The sequence below is a fragment of the Channa argus genome, chromosome 19, assembly GCF_033026475.1.
Source record: "Channa argus isolate prfri chromosome 19, Channa argus male v1.0, whole genome shotgun sequence".
Classification (NCBI taxonomy): domain Eukaryota; kingdom Metazoa; phylum Chordata; class Actinopteri; order Anabantiformes; family Channidae; genus Channa; species Channa argus.
The window spans coordinates 14,689,321-14,709,805 of NC_090215.1; the positions used below are offsets into that span (position 1 = coordinate 14,689,321).

The window sequence follows — 20,485 nt, forward strand, 5'->3', positions numbered from 1 at the left end:
CATTTCTATTCGGTATCATTAAAGGCTCCTGGTGTGTGTAAATGGGTCACTGCTGCCCTCTGGTGGACAGGGGTAGTTCAGAGTGAAGTTGCAGATGCTTGAGTCTAGTAGTTTAATAAATTCTTCAGGGCCTTAATGTCCATGTACCTACGCACCTATCCATGTTTAGATGAAATGTGTAGTTTAGAAAATTCTGACAGTGTGACATTGTCCCTGAAGTCAACATGTTCACCCTTGTAATACTGACAATTTCTGTCTGTTTTTGTGTGATACAATAAAACTGTTTAGCTATAACTTAGTTCATGGAAATGATTCAAATCCAAGAAACAAAAAACAAAAATCAAGATATTTGTGCCAAATGGCATGCCAGAGTGTCCTGAGGAAGCCGTGGCCGGAACAGACAGCGCACATTGTGTTCTGGCCGGTTTCACATGGGCGCAGAAAAATCTTTTCACACTTGCAGGAGACGCATGCGCACAGATGAAACCAACTGGTTTGTGTCAAGTCGAGGCAGACGGATGTGGTCGTGGTCATGTGTGATCATGGTGACACAGTGAGTACACATTTATGTTTCACTTATAAACTGTTTGGACAATTTGACTAGAGCTCCATGTGTTTGTGCATCTTTTTTTGTTTGTTTTTTTTGTTTTTTTGGAGGACAAGGAGAAGAATATAGGATCCAGGGAGGTTGGAGCATCTTCATGTGGAAATTCCAGCACCAGAAATATTAGGACTCATCTTGGACATTTCATGCAAATTGTGTGATCTGCATAAAAATCCTAAAATGGTTCATCAAACAAATGCAAATATATGTAGATCTGCTGCTTTTCGTCTAAAAAGATCACAGCACAACCTGCAAATGATCAGCTTCCCTGATCAAATAATTCTATTATGTTCCTAAAAACTGCTGCATACTGCTGCTTTAGGGTAAATGCACGTCTTGAATCGACGATCGAGTGTGTGTTTGTGTGCGTGTGTGTATGTGTGTCCTCCGGAGGATGCGACTGATGGATGCGATTGCTGCGGTCCAGAAGTAACGCCTTGTCGATATCATTTCTGCTCTTCCCTCACAGCCAGATATGAGCAGAGAGGAGGGGAGAGGAGGGGGGTTGTGGCTCATCACAATTTGTTTTTGTTACATTCAGCATGATCCAACGAACCGGTAGGACATTCGCCTTTGGTTTTCTCCTGCTTTGCTTTGATATAGCTGAACCAAAAACGCACGGCACGACGCTCGGTTTCTTGATGAAAATGTGTTGATGGTTGTAGTTGCATTGCACCGAAGTTGACCCCACGCATCAAAACGCGGCTTCCTCTATGGTTTAAAATTAGCAAAATAATCACTGACATTTGCAGGACTAGTTATAGGATACGATTGGCTCAGGTTTCATTGGTTAACCAGCCAAGTTTGGTTCCTTTTTTTCTTAGGGAGATTCTGGCCTCCTTGGATGTGTACGACTCTTGTCCGATGTTTAATCTCTTGTGATTTATCTGACTGTGATGTTTTCGTGTGTGATGCTCCAGCTTAATGCGGTAGTAATCTTCCAGTAAAACCTCCCCCTCCGTGGCACAGCTCTCACAGTGGTCTCCGTGTGTCTTCCCCTCGCAGTCCATGGGTTCAGAGCGGGTGGAGATGCGTAAGAGACAGATGCAGGTTCATCGGGAAGCAGCCGCCAGCGTCCTCCAAGCGCGCCACAGAATGGGAAACACTGCCACCAACGCCTCAAACGCCTGCTGCTTCTGCTGGTGCTGCTGCTGTAGCTGCTCCTGGTAACAACACTCCGCTGCCTCCCACACATGCAGGGCCGGACATAGGAAAGATGTGGTCCAGGCACAGTGAGGACTAAGGGCCTTTTACTGTATGATTTACTGAGTGATGTCTGTTTGCCTCAGTCATCCTTTATCTGTGCCCAGTAATTCTTCCTTTACTGCCATTGCTAAAGTTGGAGTCTGTTTTTCAAGAAGCAAAAATTCTTCAAATTAATATTGTATGATGTTGATGCACCTCAAACAGAGTAAACGATTAGTCAGTTCATTGTCAATTAATACAATAGTCACAGGGCTTATTGTGCAGCAAATTGATAATCATGTCATTTGTAAGTGAGGAGGAAGCTAGAATTAAAGTCCTCAGACATGAATATTTGCTGGTTTTCTCTGTTTGATACCAAATTACATTTTGGTATAGAGGCTTCTGGAGATTTCAGATTTTAGATTATCATCAGTTGCAGTCCAAGCCCACATGTTTTAAACAATCCGTGGCTCTTAGTAACAGTAAAGTCAGCGTGATATTGGGAATTTCTGTAGCCAAAATCATGAACATAACCACAACTTACTAATTTCAACTTTGATGATATTATGTTAACTTTCCCTCCCTTTGACAGCGATAGGAGTTTGTTAAACACATTATCTATAACAATGTCAGATGTGATTTAATCACTTTGTTCTGAATGTTATTGCTATATTTCAATTCAGTTTAAATGGAAGGTTGTTTCTCAGTCTGCACGTCCGTTCACACACTGCCAAGTTATCCCACTCCTTCCACACCTGGAAGGTTTTAATAGAAGAAACAACTAAATTCAGTTTCAACCTTACAGCTGACTGTTTCCCCGGGTTAATTTTCTGCAGCATTACTGTAGCTTAACACAACCAGTTCGTTGGTGCAGTGCGGAAGAATTTTGACTCTTGCCTGCATGCTTCGGAAAATGCTGGCACTAAATTGGATGAGAGTGACTAACAGGTGGAATATTTATGTCACGTGTGAAAAATTCCACTGCAGTGAGCAGGACACATCTGTTGGTGACGAATTAAAGGGAAATCTTGCTAGAAATGTGGTCTTCTCCACTGACTTGGAAGTTGTTTGTTTTATAAAGGCACAAAATTATTTGAATGAAACATGACACTGAAGCACATTTGCATTGTTTCATATTTTATAGCCAATGGCCTCATTTGGATTTTAAAATAGGTAATACAACTTCCTTTGAGTCTCATTCTACAACACCACAGTCCACTGTGGCCCCAGAAACACAGTGATCCTGTGACCCATGTCGGGGCACACAAGGCCACAAGGCCTTAATCTGTTTTGGAATTATGAACCATTTCCTCGAGCTTCCTCTGAGGACAGCAAACCTGTTAAGTGCAGAACACAACTACGTTAATTCACTTCACCAGGGATGAGTGACATGTTTTGTCTCCACATCTGCACCAGTTGCCTCTAATTGTTGCACAGCTTCAACAACTCACAGTGGATTCTCACGTGAACCAATTACTCCGCTGCCAGCTGCTACATCAGGTGTTGGGAACATTTTAATTACACGCAGGTAACCCCCACAGGACGAGCGGGACAGTTGACACACTTTAGTATTTATGAAAACGTTCCCCGTAGAGCTTCTTGAGTAAGGTGTTGTTATTTCAAATGTGAAACAAATATTATTAATTTACAACACCTCTGCTATGCTGCAACATATAAAATCAATCTGTTCAGTACTGGGACTGTAATTGATATGGGATAAATGCTATTAAGGTCTTAAATTATCTACTTTTAGGATCTTACTTTTGCAAGAATCTCAACATTTGCTACATATATATAAACCTAAATAGGACTTCGGTGCTATATAATTGAGGCAGGGTAATGAGCTCCCTGCTTCTAATGAATAGGAATGTTAACCCCACGGCATATAACTGATATTTTAAATGAGTCGTTCCACTTGCTTTTAGGTAAAAAGCTCTTTAAAAAAAAGGCCTTAGAACGTTTGACTTCAAAAAGAAAATGATGATGTGTTAATATGGGCGTAAGTCATGAGCAGTTTCGCCAAAAAGGGATTGTTCTTTCTACAGTTGTTTCATCTGGAGGCATTTCAGATGCCTGGAGGTGTGAAAATCATAAAAACAAACAAAATAAAAACGGAATTTTTAAAAGTTGGAAGAAAATAGACATGGTTTTGTGTAGTATCATGGGTCTCGAAATGTCTAAAATGTGATCAGATTTTCATGCAAATTTAAAACTAGACAAAAGGGATTCAGTTACACAAATGAGATATAAAAATATATTTTTTTCTTTCGTGTTTAATCCAAACCTGAGTGTTTGTGTGGCAAAAGTATGTAAACCTGTGTCTTTGGTGCTTTAACTGTTTTATTTTTTTGTTTGTTTTTTTTGAACAATTTCTGTCTGTTGAGTTTCAGTTCATGGATGGAAACCTTGACGTTGACTTTTTAAAAAATGTCTTATACAACTGAGAATTCATCATTAACGATGATGATGATGAATAATGTCTACGTTGGTTTCATAAATCCCCAGTTTCTTATCCTGATGACTGTGAGCACACTGTAGACAGGCAGTATGTTCTGTTTGGATAGTATTGAGATTCAAAGCTGCCATGAACAGCTTGTTACTCTTGATACAGACTCATGAAGCTCTATATTAGCTGCTGGTAATGAGGCTTTCAGTTTCCTAGACCCTATTAGGGTTCGTCTGACCTCCTGGTGCGTCACTGAATGGTGGCGTCCAAACTCTTTAGTTTATTATTTTGTAACGTTTTCCAGCCTGGTGAGGTTTAATAACTCTTCTTGTGAGGAAAATTGACTTTGTTTGAGCCATGACACACTGCTAATTCATGTTAAGAAGCTCAGACTAAAAAAAAAAAAGACCCAGACAACTCTTTTAAGACAACTCTTTAATAAGGCAGGGCCTCACACACTCACACATGACCGTCCCATTGGGTAAAACAAGTGACACTAATCTTCCTTTTATGCACATTCAAAAGTTTACATATATTTACCTCACACAAATATTTTGTAGTAGATAATTTTCCTTTGTTAATGAATGAATAAGGGTATTTTATGTCTTGTTTGTTGGATTGAGTTCCCTTTGTTTTTTGGGGGGCTTGCATGAAAATCTGATCAAATTTGATGTCATATTTATGCAAACATATAGTTCCCCAGCTCCAGCACCACTGTACATACTTTAATTTTGCAGCTGTGATTTCTTTATGCATTATTTTTGGAGAGAAAAATACACATTTAAACCACCTTGTAGCTATTTTAAATACGCTACAGTAAGCTGGTGGGGAAAATCTAACATGGTTGACAATCTGCTTTAAATAACCACATGACCAAAGCAAAACAGCTCTCACAGTATTTTTTTTTCCTTCCAGTTTGACTGTTAGGAGTGAGGATGAGACAATTCAGAGATCCACTTTTGAGCAAAAGCCAGAGGGAAACACTAATTGTGAAGAAAGGTACTGAAAGAACAGTGTAAATCGCCTTTTATAGCATCTTGCATATATTTGGTCAATGCTTACTACTTGCTTGTTTTTAAGCCCGAAGCCTACTCTGGAAGACGCCCTCTCCTGGTCCCTGTCATTTGAGAAGGTGATGAAGAGTGCGGCGGGTCGCAGCTGCTTCAGGCAGTTCCTGCGGACAGAGTTCAGTGAGGAGAACATGATGTTCTGGCTCGTCTGTGAAGAGCTCAAAAAGGAGACCAACAAGACTGTGGTGGAGGAGAAAGTCCGTCAAATATACGAGGACTTTATCTCAATCCTTTCTCCTAAAGAGGTGAGCAATTTGTCAACAGGACTGGTTGATGTTGATGCTGCAGTGATTTAAGTTATGTGACCCATGTATAAATGTTGGTAATCAATCAATAGAAAACTACTCATTCCCAGCAGCTTTAATTTACGTCATTTTTGGACCAGAGCACAAAAAATGTTTTCAGATAAGACTGATGTCAGTCTGTGTGAAGCATGATGCTCGGCAAAAGGGAAAGCTAGCATTGCCTCTAAAGCTAAAAGGCTGTGCTGTATATAACCAACGTGATCAAAGGCACAAGCTTTAATATGTGAAATAGTGATCACCTAAGGTGCCGATAGTGCCATGTGTTTTTGAACTCTGGAGAAAGCCTAGCTACCTTGCTATTATTATTACTTGCTAAACTAGGGCAGGTTAACGAAAGAGGTGCATTTTCCTAAATGTTTGGCATTTTTGCTTGAAATATTATAATCAATTTCCCAACAGTACAGATATTGCATGCAAAATCTGCTCAAAACATTTTGTGTTTAGTCATTGACTCTCGCCCTTGAAGGTGAGAGTCAGTAGTGATGGTCAGTGTCCACACTGTACTTTAAAATTTGTGAACCCTTAAGAGTTGTCTATGTTTCTGCATAAATACAACCTAAACTATGATCAGATTTTCTCTTTCACAAGTCCTAAAGCTATGAGCCAAGTTAAATGAACATTAATATTATTCAGTGCAGGAGAGGCCTCTTCCTAGACATTATTGAAGGGTTCTTGTGACCTCCTGGACTATTGCACACCTTAATCTTGGTGTGATCTTTGTTTTTCTACCACTCCTGGGGAGGGTAACAATGGTGTTTTCCATTTGTACAGTATGTGCCTGACTGTCAACTGTTGGATCCAAAACTCTTAGGAAATTCTTTTGTAACCCTTTCCAGCCTGGTTTTCAGAAATCTCCTTTGTTCAGGCCATGACACATTTCGACACACCGCTGAAAATCACACTTTGATAACGAAGGCTCAAATTTGTTTTCTTTAAAAAAAAGCCAGGGCCTCCCAGACATACACCTGATTGTGAGGACTCCAGCTTACCCTTAAAGTAAATAGATTTTGGGGGGGTTTTGTCTAGTTTCTGATTGCATTTAGGATATAATCTAGAAAATTCTAAATGGTTATTAAACTTTCAAATGCCACCGTAAGAGATAAGTTCAGCTGAATTGATGTGTAATGGATCTCGGGCAGTTGACCATGGACCACAGGGTCAGTGGTTCAATCCCCGCTCCTGGCAACATGTCAAAGTGTCCTTGGGCAAGACACTGAACCCGAAGTTGCTCCCAGTGGGTCAGGTGAGCACCTTGCATGGCAGCCACCGCCATCGGTGTGTGTGTGAATGCGTGAATGGGTGAATGGGAAGCTACATTGTAAAGTGCTTTGGATAAAAGCGCTATATAAGCGACTATTTACCATTTACCATTACCATTTACTATTGCTTCATGTTCTCCAGGTCAGTCTGGATTCCCGTGTTCGAGAAGTCATAAACCGCAACATGCTGGAGCCAACCTCACACACATTTGACGACGCTCAGCAGCAGATTTACACACTGATGCAGAGAGACTCGTATCCGCGCTTCATAAACTCAGCTGAGTACACAGATCTGCTCAAGAGCCTGGAGGAACCTCCCCCTGAGCCATAGACTCTCCACTGCCACACACTTAGCTTTTCAAAATGGCGCATGTGTCCCACCCGAAGGAGATTTGTGTTCCTGCTGGAGTCGTGCTATATAAAGAAAGACAGACAGGAAAATGAACAGGACTTAAAACCGGTCTTTATCCAGCTCTAACTGCTGTTTATTCACCCATCATTAGCTTACCAAAATCACTGGAGCAAACGAGATCAAATGCTAGATCCAGCATCAGTTACTTGTTCAAAAACATATCTATATTTTTATATATTCCCTAGCGCCTGACATTGCACTTTTCTACCTTGTTTAATGAGGGAACGCATGTATCTGTGAGCACTGTATTTGTATTTAGGTATATTGTGAGCCTTAATGCATATCCAGTTCTTGTAGAAAGCAGTAGAATTTATTTACCTGTATTTTAAGAAGAAGGAAAGTGCCTTGGAAAAAGATCTTATACACTAGCACCTTTGCTCTAACATGAATGGTGCAACAACAACTTCATATGTTGGTGCTTTCAGCTCTTCTCAAAGCTAAAGTTTTTACAACTGGACAAGCTGATACCTGGAAAGAGATCCCGTCTTTGTGTTTCAATACTGTGATATTAGTCATATTATATTTAACTTAAAACAGGGAAAATAAACAATACATGACCATGATCACTGATATATTTATGTATTTAAAAAAAGAATTTGTGTGAAAAAGTTATTTGAATTTTCACAGATTAAATAAAGCACAATCATAAGTTGTTTTTGCTGTTGTGTTTTGGACACACACCAAATATTATTTTTCTTATGGTAAAATACATTTGACTTGTTTCTTACACAGACGGCACATTATGGTGCTTGTATATTATAGTGTGATTTCTGCTCATGTGCTTTGTTTGCAAAAGCTTTTTGTTACTCAAGTAATATTACACAAATTATAGGGGCAAACAAATTAAAATTTGTTAACCTGTATATATTTTGTCTTTAAGATGTAAAAAAAAAACTAAACTAAAAAGTACCCATCTTGTGTAACAAAAAGCTCCTATTTGATGTCTTTAAAGTGATTATTTTGTTTGACGACTAATCCAAAGCCCATTAAAATCGAATTTTAATGGGCTTTATTTAAAATAAAGATCAGGACATCTCAAAATTGTGAAGCTGGAAGCAACAAGTTTGGTGTTTTTGTTTGATAAAAGTCCTAATCACGCTGCTTAACAAATTCATTTCAGTATTATGACAGAAACTACATTAGTTAAAACATTGAACAACAGGCCATTTATTGTGAGAAAGTAAGTATTTAACCATAAATTATAGCCCTAGTTATTCCAATACATGTGTTACCTGCAGGTCATGGCTTGTTTCAGAGGCAAATAGCTTTACAATCAAGCAACTAATGTTACTCTACTGTAACACTGACAATCGTGTGTGGTTCCAGGTCAGGTGCAGCATTGTTTCAGTAACGCTTTTCCTATGTCTTGAACACGTAGCAACCCCGGTTCTGTCTGGCTCTATGAGTAGCAGCGTGGCTTAGTTGTCAAGTAAGTCTGTGGTTCCTTAAGTCCAGAGTCTTACTGGAGTCAATCCCAAAGGACTCTGATGGTACTCTGCAGTTGTGCAGATATTCCAGAGTTCATTCGTCACTGATGGCAGGAAGCTGCTTCTCTATGAACCGTTTGATATCCACCATTTCCTACAGAGATACAGGGAGAATAAAAATTAGGAACTTTAATGTATGCATTTATTTAAGATTAGATAATTATACACAGCAAAAAATATTACAAGTTTTAACGTTTTTCCCCCCCTAACTGGGTTCCCTTTATCTTGCTTGGTACGGAGATGAAAATTTGATCATGTTTTAGGTGATATTTATGAAAATCGAGGGTTCACGATCTTACAACCCCTAATGTATAAGTGAAAAATGCAACTAGACATCTGGCATCGAGTGTGATTTTTCCCCACACTGACCTCTGGACAGGCGCTGTGAGGAAGACCTCGATACGACTTGAAGGTAAGGTTTGCAGGACTGATGAGGCTTTTCATCTTCTCTGCTGTCTGGCTGCCAAATACAAAGGGGACCAGAGGGTCAGCGTCCCCGTGGCATTGTAGAACATGCATGTCCTTGTTAGCACTGTTGGCAGACGCCTGAGATCAGAAGAGATTAAGATTATTCTAATTATACGATTATGACATGGCTATGGGATATACTTAAATCATAATTTATTTAAAGGAACAGTTCACAATAAAATTATTTTAAAAATTTCTGGAACTACAATAAGCAATAAGTTGATAAATTTGAACTTTCAGGTGAATACATAATTTAAGCTTGTTTTATTATATACTTAACTACTTAAAGAATTTGCATTCAGGACAGAGAAGATGTACGTAAGTATCACAGGCACAGACTGCTCTGCGTCATGTTTACTACCTGAGGGAAGGAGTTGCGGAGAGGAAGCCAGCAGCTTAGAGCAATTACTCCAGCAAGTTTCTGCTGAGTTGTCAGAGCTGTGTAAAGAGACAGTGCTCCACCCTAAAAAAACAAAAACACTTGTCACACACATCTCTCAGGTTTAGCAGAGAAAGCGAGCAATATTATACAAAATTAACATGTTAGCAATAACTGAAAGAGGGACGCGCAAAGCACAGACTTGGCCTGATTTTAGCCCCAACTGAGTCAAGCCAGACTGATTGGACAATTGGTTGCTGTTTAAAGCATAATCAGGGTCCCACTGCCTGATTAATCCCCCTAAACAATCAACAATCCTGCTTGATGACTATTGGTTGGATTTCTGGAACGTCTGAAAATCTGGACACTTGCAGTGAGTCCAATTACCCGCATAGGTCTGTCTAAATGTAAGATATAAATCCTAGTAGATATAAATTGATGCTATTGGAGTCTTATATTTTATGTTTTCAATTTAACTAAATTATAAAAACGCTATAATATAAAACAGAACTTCACTGATGCACAATAATGTCTAGATCTTACAGTCATGTGCAACTGTGGGCTCTAGTGTCCTATTAAACAGGAAGGTCACACTTTATTTGAATCCTGCATGCACTACTCATTAAAAGTGAGTTTCATTACTGTGCTTGACCCATCATTGTTTACAGCGTGAACCATGTCGTGAACCTGTTGTAATGATTAGAAACAGTCACATAAAGTCAATAAACATTACACTAGTACCTCAAAAAAATCATTTTTTCCCACTCCAAACTAGGTGGGCTATAGTAATCTGTACTGTGAAGCATTTAATTAATTTAAACTAAACAAATAATGTTGCATGTTGATATATTAAGTCTCTTCTCCTTACAAAATGCACCTGTATGTATGTATGTATGTATGTATGTGCACCTTTTGAATTTGGTTATTTAAAAACATCATATACATAAAGAGTGAATTAGTAAAGTGAAACATTATTTGTTATGTAATACATCACACTTGCCTGTGAAAATCCACCCAAGATAATTCTGTGAGAAGGTATTCCATTCTTTACCTCTTGGTCTATCAAGGCTTTAACTGTGGAGAAATCCAAGACAAACTCTTTATAATGAAACAAAAATCTGCCAAACACATACAAATTTTACAATATGTTTTTTAACCTACTGTTCTCCGAGGCTCTTTTGATACCAGTCTCATCTTCATCCGCGTCAGGACTTAGCCCATAGATATCAAACCTAAAGATGAGTAAACTGATATGAGGACCAATGTGTGTGTGACATCCGGTTTGTTCCAAAATGTCTAAATACTGTGATGCTTACCAAGAAGGCATGGACATCCTCATGTTCAAAGAAACAGGCATGGTGGGACTGTATTTATGGGAGAAAAGTAACGTAAGGATTTCAAACTTTATTTTCAACTTATGAAAGCAGACACTCAGAACATGGCCTTTAAATTTGCTGCTTTCAGACATTTTAAGATCTGAATACTTACGCGTGGGGACAAATGTATTTGACATATGGTATCCTGATGCCCGTAAAGGCTTCTGCCCAACCATGCCTGTCATAAAGGACATTACAACGCTTTAAATACAGTCAAAGGTCGAACAAGTCTGCACATCTTTAACTTACACCAAGACCTGAGTTTAGAAATGCTATGAAAGAATACATGTTTTTATTATGTATGTATGTATTTATTTATTTATTTTTAAACATACCCAGTGTCACCTAGGCCATGCAGAAATATCACCTGCAAAACAGAAAAACATATGTAAGTAGTCAGACTTTGCCACAGTTTTGTATGCCGGTAAGCAGTTGTCGGAGAAGGAGGCAGCTGATTGAACTGTAACTATATTTGAACGTGTCCTGGTTAACTCACCGCTGCAGTGGCTTTCCTGGCGGCAGGCACAATGGCAGGTAAAGGCGCTGACATGTTATTGCCGCACATACAGCGCTGAGGCAGCTGATATGTCGGAAGAGCTAAGCTAACGCTTCTGCTGGCTAATGTTCCAATCTCCGGAGATCGTGGGCCACCTCTAGCTGCACAGTACGACAAAGCCGAAGAAGAAATGTCGACTGAAGATGCAGGTCGACGTCCACCGGCTTCGTATACCCGCTGACAGTCGTCAATTTGTCTTCGGTAGTTGAATTCTATTGAAAATACCCCACTGCGGGATCACAGCGAACGGCTAGCGCACAACTCTCCAGCAGTAGCTACGTGCTCTGAAGACCCGCCCCATGCGCAGAGGGATTGGTTATCATTAAAGGTCGTTCACTAATGCAAAGCAGCGATTGGTTAGTTGGAGATCTCAATTAAACCCTCTTTAATAACTGTCATATTCTGAAGGAATGAAAACAGACCACACTTAAATAATAGGCGAACAACAACGACAAGTAGTAGTAGTAGTAGTAGTAGTAGTAGCAGCAGCAGCGGCGGCAGCGGCAGCGGCAGCAGCAGCAGCAGCAGCAGCAGCAGCATCTTTCCGAAACACAGGTTGCAAAGTCTATCTTGCCTTTAAAAGTAAAATGTCAAACCAACTAGCAACCAGTGCAAGTATTCTTGAATGGGTGTAATGTCCTCTTTTGATTGTAACTAGGATTATATCAAATGTAGCCTTTAAACATGTAATAAACACGTGTCATATTGTGTTTATGTGGCGTGGCCTTCTAAACAGATTACTTTGGTTTGTGTTAATTTTATACTTGGTTTGTTGAGCTAAATATTGGCTCTCTTTACTCAATTATAGGATTTTTATGTAACTCGCTAAAACAATCAAACAAACAAACAAACAAACAAAAACGGTGATCCATATCATGTCAGGCTTTTATTCAGAAACGCCACCCGACATACATAAGAAATACTTCCGCTAACTTTTGTCACGTGACGTGCATGTCCTTGGGTCGGTTCGTGTGACATGTGAGCAAAAGAAACATGTCTTTCCCCAAAACCCCTGGCGGTAAAGGGTTCGATGTTCTGCAGAACCTACCTCGGATAACTTTAGCAAACCTTCGACCTGAACCAGGATCCAGAAAACTTGTAAGTTTTATTTTGTGTGTCGTATATTAGCCGCTAACGTGGCTAACGTTATGTAGCCTGCGCTCTAATCAAGTGCAAGCAAGCGGACATAGATACAAGTTATTGCAAATACTTTGCTAATTTTTTAATTTTATTTTTTGTAATCACAGGAGAAACGGCGAGGGAGAGGGCAACACGGTGGCAACAGAAGCGGTCGAGGACATAAAGGAGAGCGACAGAGAGGCACCCGACCTCGGCTGGGGTTTGAAGGGGGTCAGACTCCCTTTTATCTGGTTATTCCAAAATATAGCTACAATGAAGGACATAGGTAAAATCCAGTCGCTTTGTTCTATGTCTACGCATCTAAACAGTGGATGCTTTGCACATGGTGCACGTAGCTTTGCAGATCAAAGTGCACGTAGCATTGCTGTTACAAATTTAAGTTGCCTTTACATTGTTTTTGCAGACGTGCAGCTTCATATATTTGTTTTTCTTACTAGTGGTCAAGGAATTTACATACAACTGGCCAGGCACTGCAAAACACGAGTAATTCTTGCTTTTCTCCGATTTGTCAGAAGGTCGAACCTCACTCACAATCTTTTAGGGGCGAAATTATTAACGTGGCTGATTGATGGCTTTGACAGCACCCTCCACAATAAAAAATTGTGGAGCCTATTTCTATTAAGAAAACATTTGATAGATGTTTCAGACTGTAGTAAAGTATAATATAAAGCTTTAGTTGTCCAAAGATAAATGGCAAAAACTGTGAATATGAAGGAATACACTGTGTAATTTATATAATAAATAATTTCTTAATACCAATAATAATAATAATTTGGAGTTTACTCTGAGGAAAGTTCATTTGCAGAACCACTTTAAGTCGAGCTGTCATTCCATTCCAGGAAAAAAAACAAAAATGTTTTTGTGGTATTTCAAAATAATTTCAACCAGTTATCATTTTTGCTTGCTCTTCCTCAGTCGCCGACCTCAGTATCAGCCTCTATCTTTGAAACGACTGCAGTACCTGATTGATTTGGGACGAGTCGACACAACCCAACCGATAGACCTGACCCAGCTAGTTAATGCTAGAGGGGTGACGATCCAGCCTCTGAAGAGAGATTATGGAGTCCAGCTTGTTGATGAGGTAACTGCTGTTTTTCCACACTTCTCATTGATCATAGCCGAGTTATAAAGTTTTTCACATTGTTTTCAAAGATGGGAGGCTGAAAATAAAAATTGCTTTATTTAAATACAGTCTTGGCTCATATGATTACAATTTTTATAGAAAACCATTTCAATATGTGGTGTTAAAATGAGGCCAGACATTCAGGATTCAGCACTAAAGGTCTGTGTGAGGCGCTTGGATTTGTTTGGTTCCAGCAGGTGGCACCACATAACAATGCTGTCACTGTGACCGACACAGGTGAAGATGTTGTTTGAGATCCTGCTTTGCCACAAGTTCAATTTTCATCTGTTTCCTCCATTCCAGGGTGCCGATATCTTTGCCGCAAAAATCAACATTGAGGTTCAGAGAGCTTCTGAGGGAGTCATAGCTGCTATTGAGAGGAATGGAGGCGTTATCACCACCAGTTTCTATGATCCTATAAGTCTCGGTAACTAAAAAATGACCATGCTTACTTTCTCACTCATGTCAAAACATTAAGAGAAAACACTTAAAAATACATTTTAATTTGTTTGTTTTTTAGGGATTCTAATCAAACCAGTCCCGTTTTTCTTGCGTGGGCAACCTATTCCAAAGCGAATGTTGCCAGGCGAGGATATGGTTCCATACTACAGAAATGCTGAAAACCGGGGTTACTTGGCAGACCCGGAGAAAATCCACCAGGCCCGGCTAGCCCTGGCGCAGAAGTACGGATACGTTTTGCCAGACCTCTCAAAAGATGAACTCTTTCACATGCTCTCTATGAGGAAGGATGTTCGACAGATCTTCTTCGGTCTCTGTCCGGGCTGGGTTGTTAACATGCCAGAGAAGAAGATTCTCAAACCAACTGATGAGAAACTGCTTAAATATTATAGTTCATAGGTGATATGCACATTGTCTCATGTCATGTGGAAGACCCAAAGGGTTTGGATGTTGAAAATGTTAAGTCTGGGATGTTTGTATTTCATATAAAAATGTGGAAAAACAGTACAGTGATTAAACTTTGTGTTAAACTGCATTTGCAAATATATGGAGCTCTTGTCATTTGAAGGTATTATTTGCAGTTCTGTCCTGAATATGTCTTATACTTTTTTTGACCACATGATTCTTCGGATTTAAGTTGGTAATGTCTGACGGCCTCGTGTCCAAGCACAAGTGGCCCATGCTGCACGATGGAAGGAACGTGAACCGTAACAGGTGAGGGGGGGGAAATAAGGAAAATAAGATAACTCAAAGAATGAAAACAGGAAACAGATGCCTGCTGATGTGTGTTACTTGTGCAATGGGTTGCCTAGGCCCTAGAAGGGGAGTTTGAAATTAGTCATAGGCAGCTGTATCCTGGTGTGGACATTCAAAAGACCCCTCTCCTCCCCCAATAGGAATACAATCACAGGCACATGCGTTCATACAATATTACCTAGTTTTAGGGATTTAGGGACAAAATGCCACGAGTAAATAGCTGTATATAAAATAAATTTTTGATTTCTTTGCAACAATTTTAGGGCGTTTTTCCTTGTAGGTGTCCACACATTTAAAGTAAAATCCAGGTTGCAATGAAGAATCTCATTAAGAGTTTTGCACTATTGCACTCAACACTGTATCACTATTCACACCCTGCTTGTACTAGAATGTATTCTCTCAGGTTTGGGCTGGATAATGGCCCCCTTGTATTTGAACTCTCCATTACGCTCATGTTTATTTTTTGATGTCAAAACTGCACACTCACTATAAATAACTTGGTATTTTACGCAGATATTGTCTTAAGGGACGCTGCCATAGAATTTGTTCTGGTATAAAAACAGTTTATCAAAGGAAGCATATGTTTGTGCGTGTGTGTGCAAGAACACGAGCATTGTTTTTCTTTACAAAGTCCCATTTGCCATGTTAGTTACCAGTGGGCTGGTCTCACTTGTGCAGCAATAGAAAGAAAAGTGAGAAGAAGAAATTAGTAACTAAACATGAATTAAACACATTTTCTTGAGATAGCTTTTGCATTCAGTTAAAAAAAAAACTTTTTTAAGGCAAATTCATAAACTCATCTTCAGATATTGTGACCATCTGAGTCAAAGGTTGTGCTTTGATGACTTTGCTTGTGGCTCCCTGAGTGTTTTCCTGAATCTCAAGTATCCAATAAACTACACAAGTAGTGGATACATACACAGAAGGCCCTGCCAGGAAAACCAACCCAAATCCTTACAGCATAATACTTAAAATAAATCACGCCACAGGAAAGAAACAGCACAATCATTGTTTATGGCAGAACTGCAGTGCTTATCTTCAAAGCAGCAGATACTTTTGAATTTGTATCAGGTCTCAGACAAGCAATAGAAACTGGTGAGCTAAAAATTTGTAGAGAGACACAAACATCAACTGAGTGTGTGACTGTGGAGAGTTTGCATAAAAGAATAAAGGAATTGAATCAACCATTGGTAATAATTAAGAATGCAGTCTTTCACTTTGACTAAAAAGATTTGTTAGTCTGTTCTAGAAAGGCATTTTATCTCTGGTTTCCGCTCACAATAATCTAATATCTGAGTCTAACCAGTTCACACTATTTAATTAAACATTCAAGCATTGGTGCAGGAGTTGACCGGGACGGATTGTTTGGTTATCTGAGGCCTTGAATGAGCCGTTTAAGATCATGGTGTCTCACAGGTCTCAGTCTAATTCCAGTTAATAATTAGGGCTAATTACAGCTAAATGCTAAATGCCTCTTTCTCCTCTGTCTGCTGAGGAGACATGGCAGGCAGAAGTCAGGGATCAGACTATTTCTGTCCCGCACAGACCTGCTGTACCAATACAATAAAACACTGACAATAAAAGGCTTAGGAGACTTATCAAATCATCAGATAAGACTAATCAGTGAGCAGGATACAGTTTCTAATTTACAAAGAATGGTGGTGGAGCAAAGATTTGCCTCATTATTCAGCCCCAGTCCAAGAAAGTCTGCATGAAATAAAATGAGAAAACAGTGTGATCACACCTTCTGTAAGAGTTAAAAGACTTGTTTGTTCTCGCATTAATCAAAATTGTGAGTCGTGTCTCCCAAGAGAATCACGTGGGTTCAAATTTATTTTATGGACTAAATATTTTTAATTTTTAATTAATATTTGGATTACTTCTGTGAATGATTGATGATTCTTTAAGTTAGATTTTTGTTTATCCTGTCCTCAGATGCCTTTAGATAACTTGGTTATTAGGCCTAACCAACTCGAAGAGCTAAGGGCCATGACTTATAATTGCTGTTTTTTTCAACCTGACTGTCAAACAAAAGACATTTCAGTTTAGATAATAAAGACAAAGCAAAGCAGGATATCCTTACATTTCTAAGCTGGAAATAGCAAATGTTTGGCATTTTTGCCTTATGAATTACGTTAAATGATTCATTTATTATCAAAATTGTTTATAGTCACTCTTTGTAAAATTTATAAAACCAGAGCAAAAGTGCCGATCCTGTGTACACGTGCACAGTTTGTCAGTTTGAGTCTGGACTGGGTTTGAAGTCTGGCTTAGCCTGGCTGGTTATCTCTTCTCGGAGGTGGGGTCATCATTGTGTTCTGCTAATGATGCTACATTAAGCCTGTCTACACCAGGGGGCATGTAATCCTCTCAGCTGGGCAGGGCGCTGTTTACACGGGAGTGTAAAGGCCAGCACTGAGGACTCTCCAGGCCTGTGCCCACACGTGATTAAGACATGGATGTGTGTGTGATGGGAGGGGGGGCTTACAGACCACTGCATAGAATGGTCTGACCCTTGACAGAGTATATCTTGATGCTGACCTGCTGTGCCCATACAATACAACACAATGCAATATAGTCCCTCGCTGCGAAGACCGAGGTCACCTGAGACAACAGTATTATATCCCCTTCACACCTTCCAGCTATGAAACAATGCACCTCTTTATGAATGAGCCACTGTAAGGAAAATCGGTGGGATGGTCCTGGAGGCAGGTTGGAATACAGTACTTTATTATCAGCGGTCAAGACTGTGACCCTTTGCTTTACACTCCTGTGGTTTTATTCCATTTCTTCATTGGCACGTCCCCTGTGCTTGTTTGGCGGTCTGCACCAAACTCCTAAAACAATATCCACTCCAAGAGAAGCACGTCACTTCACTGACAAAAAGCTCCAATCAACACCAAAAATCACGATCGCTGGTGACCCACCACAACAGCGAACCACCCTCAGTCCATCAATGCTCCAAATGCTGCAAATATTCAACCCAGACTTCATTCAGCACAGATCCACGTCCAGATACGCAGTCTCCTTTTTGAGGACGTCCTCCTGCATGTCCTCTGTGCACAGCTCTACCTGTGCATTCTCCCTCATCACTGATCCAAAGTGAAGTAGGAGAGGAGTGTCCCATATATGAGTTCTGTCCAATACAATGGCACATTGTGATCAGAAAGCCACAGAGAACAATCCCCATTCAGAAAGCACAGTGGCCACTCAGCTGCAGAATTCTGCTTGTTTGGCCATGAGACAATGCAGTGATGCCCCACTGTCACCTCATAGATTAGGATTCCTTACTAGGGGCAAGAGTAAAGGACAATGAATGGGTTTAGGTGTGGTGGTAAATGGATGCACATAAAGTTAATGACGGGGTTAAAAGTGTAACTTTATTTCTCACACAAATACTGTCTAATATTTAGCCGACTCAATTCACAGAGGACCCCAATCGAAACTAACGTTATTGTATTCACGCTGCGTCGTTCAAGATAATTGTTTAAATCCATTAGCGCTTTTCACAGCGCACCGCAGCGTGCGTCCCGTTTAACACCAAGGATGTGGATTCAGCCTCTAATTCTGTCAACCTGTGAAAAATAAAATTACGCATCCCCCCTCCCTCAAATACAAACAAACCACAGACAAGCGCGGTTGATTTGGGTGAATAATTCTGCGTTGATGCTCCCTAAACATCTCTCACGCTCCTATATTGGTTTCTTCACCTCAGAGCCACATGCCAGCTGATCGATTTCGCCTGACACAAAGGGTTTAGCTGTCAAAGGAGATGAAGTTTAAAGAACATCCCTTAATCACTTCTGCTATTGAATTTGCCAGTGATAATGGCAAATGATATCAAGTCCCATTAAAGTCTGATTAAAGCCAGTTTAAAGTCCACACTGTTGCCCACATTGATGAAGTGCGCATGCGTGTAGATGGCTGTGAAGCTTCTCTTGTGTATTAAGCCTCTATCTGCTCTAAACATTAACCCCCAATATTAACAGTTTCAAAAGGCCGCAGGATTGGGACGAAACGGCGCAGGTGCCCACATCAGTCGGTCCGTGGATTGCAGATTCAACATCACCCATCTCTGCATAATAGGGTCTTTTGTTTGTGTGATGTTTGTCATCAGTGCCAACGACACGGATGCATTGAAACCATACAGAGGAAGATCACCTGTAATGGCGTCCTGTTACATTAAAGTGGGACACACACTTCAAGCGTGCAATTATGGGTTTGTTTTTGTGGCTGCAGATGGAAACACAGTAAATACCTGTAGATCTATGCATTTCAGTAATTACCCTGGCGTTATGTTGGCACCATTGTAATGAGCTCAGAGAGTTTCCTGCGACTTATTTCTATAAATGAATTATTGCCAAATAAGTGCGTCTGTACTAAAGAGTGTGAGTATGTGAGTGAGTGCCTTCTTGGAATATTCGCATTATATTTATAGTATAATTTCAGTTTTTTAAGTTTATGCATTTGTGTACTCTTCAAATGCATCTTAAGACACAAATTGTGATCAACTGGTAAAAATGGAGCTCAACATTTATAAAGGCTGAAAGAAAAGAAGTGCCAACTGCAGCAATCCTGCTATAGTTTTTCCGAGTCTCTGTCTCTGCTGGAGTTTTGCCTCTTTTTAAAAACACACTTTACTCTTTTCAATTAGCAATTAATAAATGCAACAAAGGACATGGGATACGTGTTTCGTAACGGTGGAGCCGCCACGTCCCTTGATCACACCTATCAGTTTTTGGGGTTGAGCAAATGTTTGTGCGCGGTAATCGCGTAATAAACACGCCTTGATCATGTTTGTTCCAGTCTCGTAAAATGAACTCTGATAGAGACAGTTAATGGAGATAAAAGCTGAAAGCCTCAATGTAATTAGTAACCAGCCCATCCTCCTCAAAACTTTGATGTCCACCTATCAATACCCAGCCTGCCTTTCAGGTCCCATTGATTAGATTCCATTTCTCTCCAATGGGCAAAGATGTAATTACATTTCCTAACATGGTTTAATAAGAGAATCACATCCCACAGATATGGGAGCTGTCAAGCTATAATCAACACCAAAACCGTGGTCAAAAATCAGAGATGCAAATTGCTGATCAAAGGAGAATAAACTAAACTAAATTAGATTTATGTAAAAGCATAAGAATACCGTTTTATAAAGGACTGGTTGTTTTCATGTATAAATGCCTTAATTAGTATTGTTATTATTATTACTATTATTACATAGGGTAATTGGGAGGTTTATCACATACTCCCAGGAAGTTTTGTGATCTTGTTGTTTGGGCGTCGGGTGGGCCTACCCAACACGTTCTCATCACCACCGACCCGAGAAAACACCTTGAATTCACACCTGAAATCCACACCTCCTGGGCTCCCATTGGTGCATCGGCTACATATATCCGTCACTCTGCGTCACAAGGAGGATGACAGCGGCCTTCAGCAGAGACAAAACCATCATCAACC

General features: G+C 40.0%; 3 protein-coding genes across 5 annotated transcripts; 2 read left to right on the forward strand and 1 right to left on the reverse strand.

The window, feature by feature from the left end:
* The first annotated feature begins 415 nt into the window (after positions 1 to 415).
* Positions 416 to 7,933, forward strand: LOC137104755 (regulator of G-protein signaling 20). Of its 3 annotated transcripts, none has more exons than XM_067486410.1 (5): positions 416 to 553; positions 1,610 to 1,770; positions 5,151 to 5,234; positions 5,316 to 5,550; positions 7,012 to 7,933. In XM_067486410.1, exons 1-5 carry the CDS (start codon positions 533 to 535, stop codon positions 7,198 to 7,200), a joined length of 690 nt encoding a protein of 229 aa, XP_067342511.1. In that variant the 5' UTR covers positions 416 to 532; the 3' UTR covers positions 7,201 to 7,933. The 3 variants fall into 3 exon arrangements, with proteins under 3 accessions (XP_067342511.1, XP_067342513.1, XP_067342514.1); XM_067486412.1 differs by having other exon boundaries at positions 425 to 553; positions 1,525 to 1,770; XM_067486413.1 differs by lacking the exon at positions 416 to 553 and adding an exon at positions 657 to 1,162.
* Positions 7,934 to 8,424: 491 nt separating this feature from the next.
* Positions 8,425 to 11,899, reverse strand: lypla1 (lysophospholipase 1). Its single transcript, XM_067486409.1, has 9 exons — positions 11,488 to 11,899; positions 11,327 to 11,358; positions 11,104 to 11,169; positions 10,932 to 10,979; positions 10,777 to 10,847; positions 10,616 to 10,689; positions 9,598 to 9,699; positions 9,138 to 9,314; positions 8,425 to 8,862 (listed from the first exon to the last, which is right to left on the reverse strand). Exons 1-9 carry the CDS (start codon positions 11,554 to 11,556, stop codon positions 8,803 to 8,805), a joined length of 699 nt encoding a protein of 232 aa, XP_067342510.1. The 5' UTR covers positions 11,557 to 11,899; the 3' UTR covers positions 8,425 to 8,802.
* Positions 11,900 to 12,465: 566 nt separating this feature from the next.
* Positions 12,466 to 14,804, forward strand: mrpl15 (mitochondrial ribosomal protein L15). The gene is made up of 5 exons (XM_067486408.1): positions 12,466 to 12,645; positions 12,795 to 12,952; positions 13,603 to 13,768; positions 14,114 to 14,237; positions 14,331 to 14,804. Exons 1-5 carry the CDS (start codon positions 12,541 to 12,543, stop codon positions 14,666 to 14,668), a joined length of 891 nt encoding a protein of 296 aa, XP_067342509.1. The 5' UTR covers positions 12,466 to 12,540; the 3' UTR covers positions 14,669 to 14,804.
* The last annotated feature ends 5,681 nt before the right edge of the window (positions 14,805 to 20,485 follow it).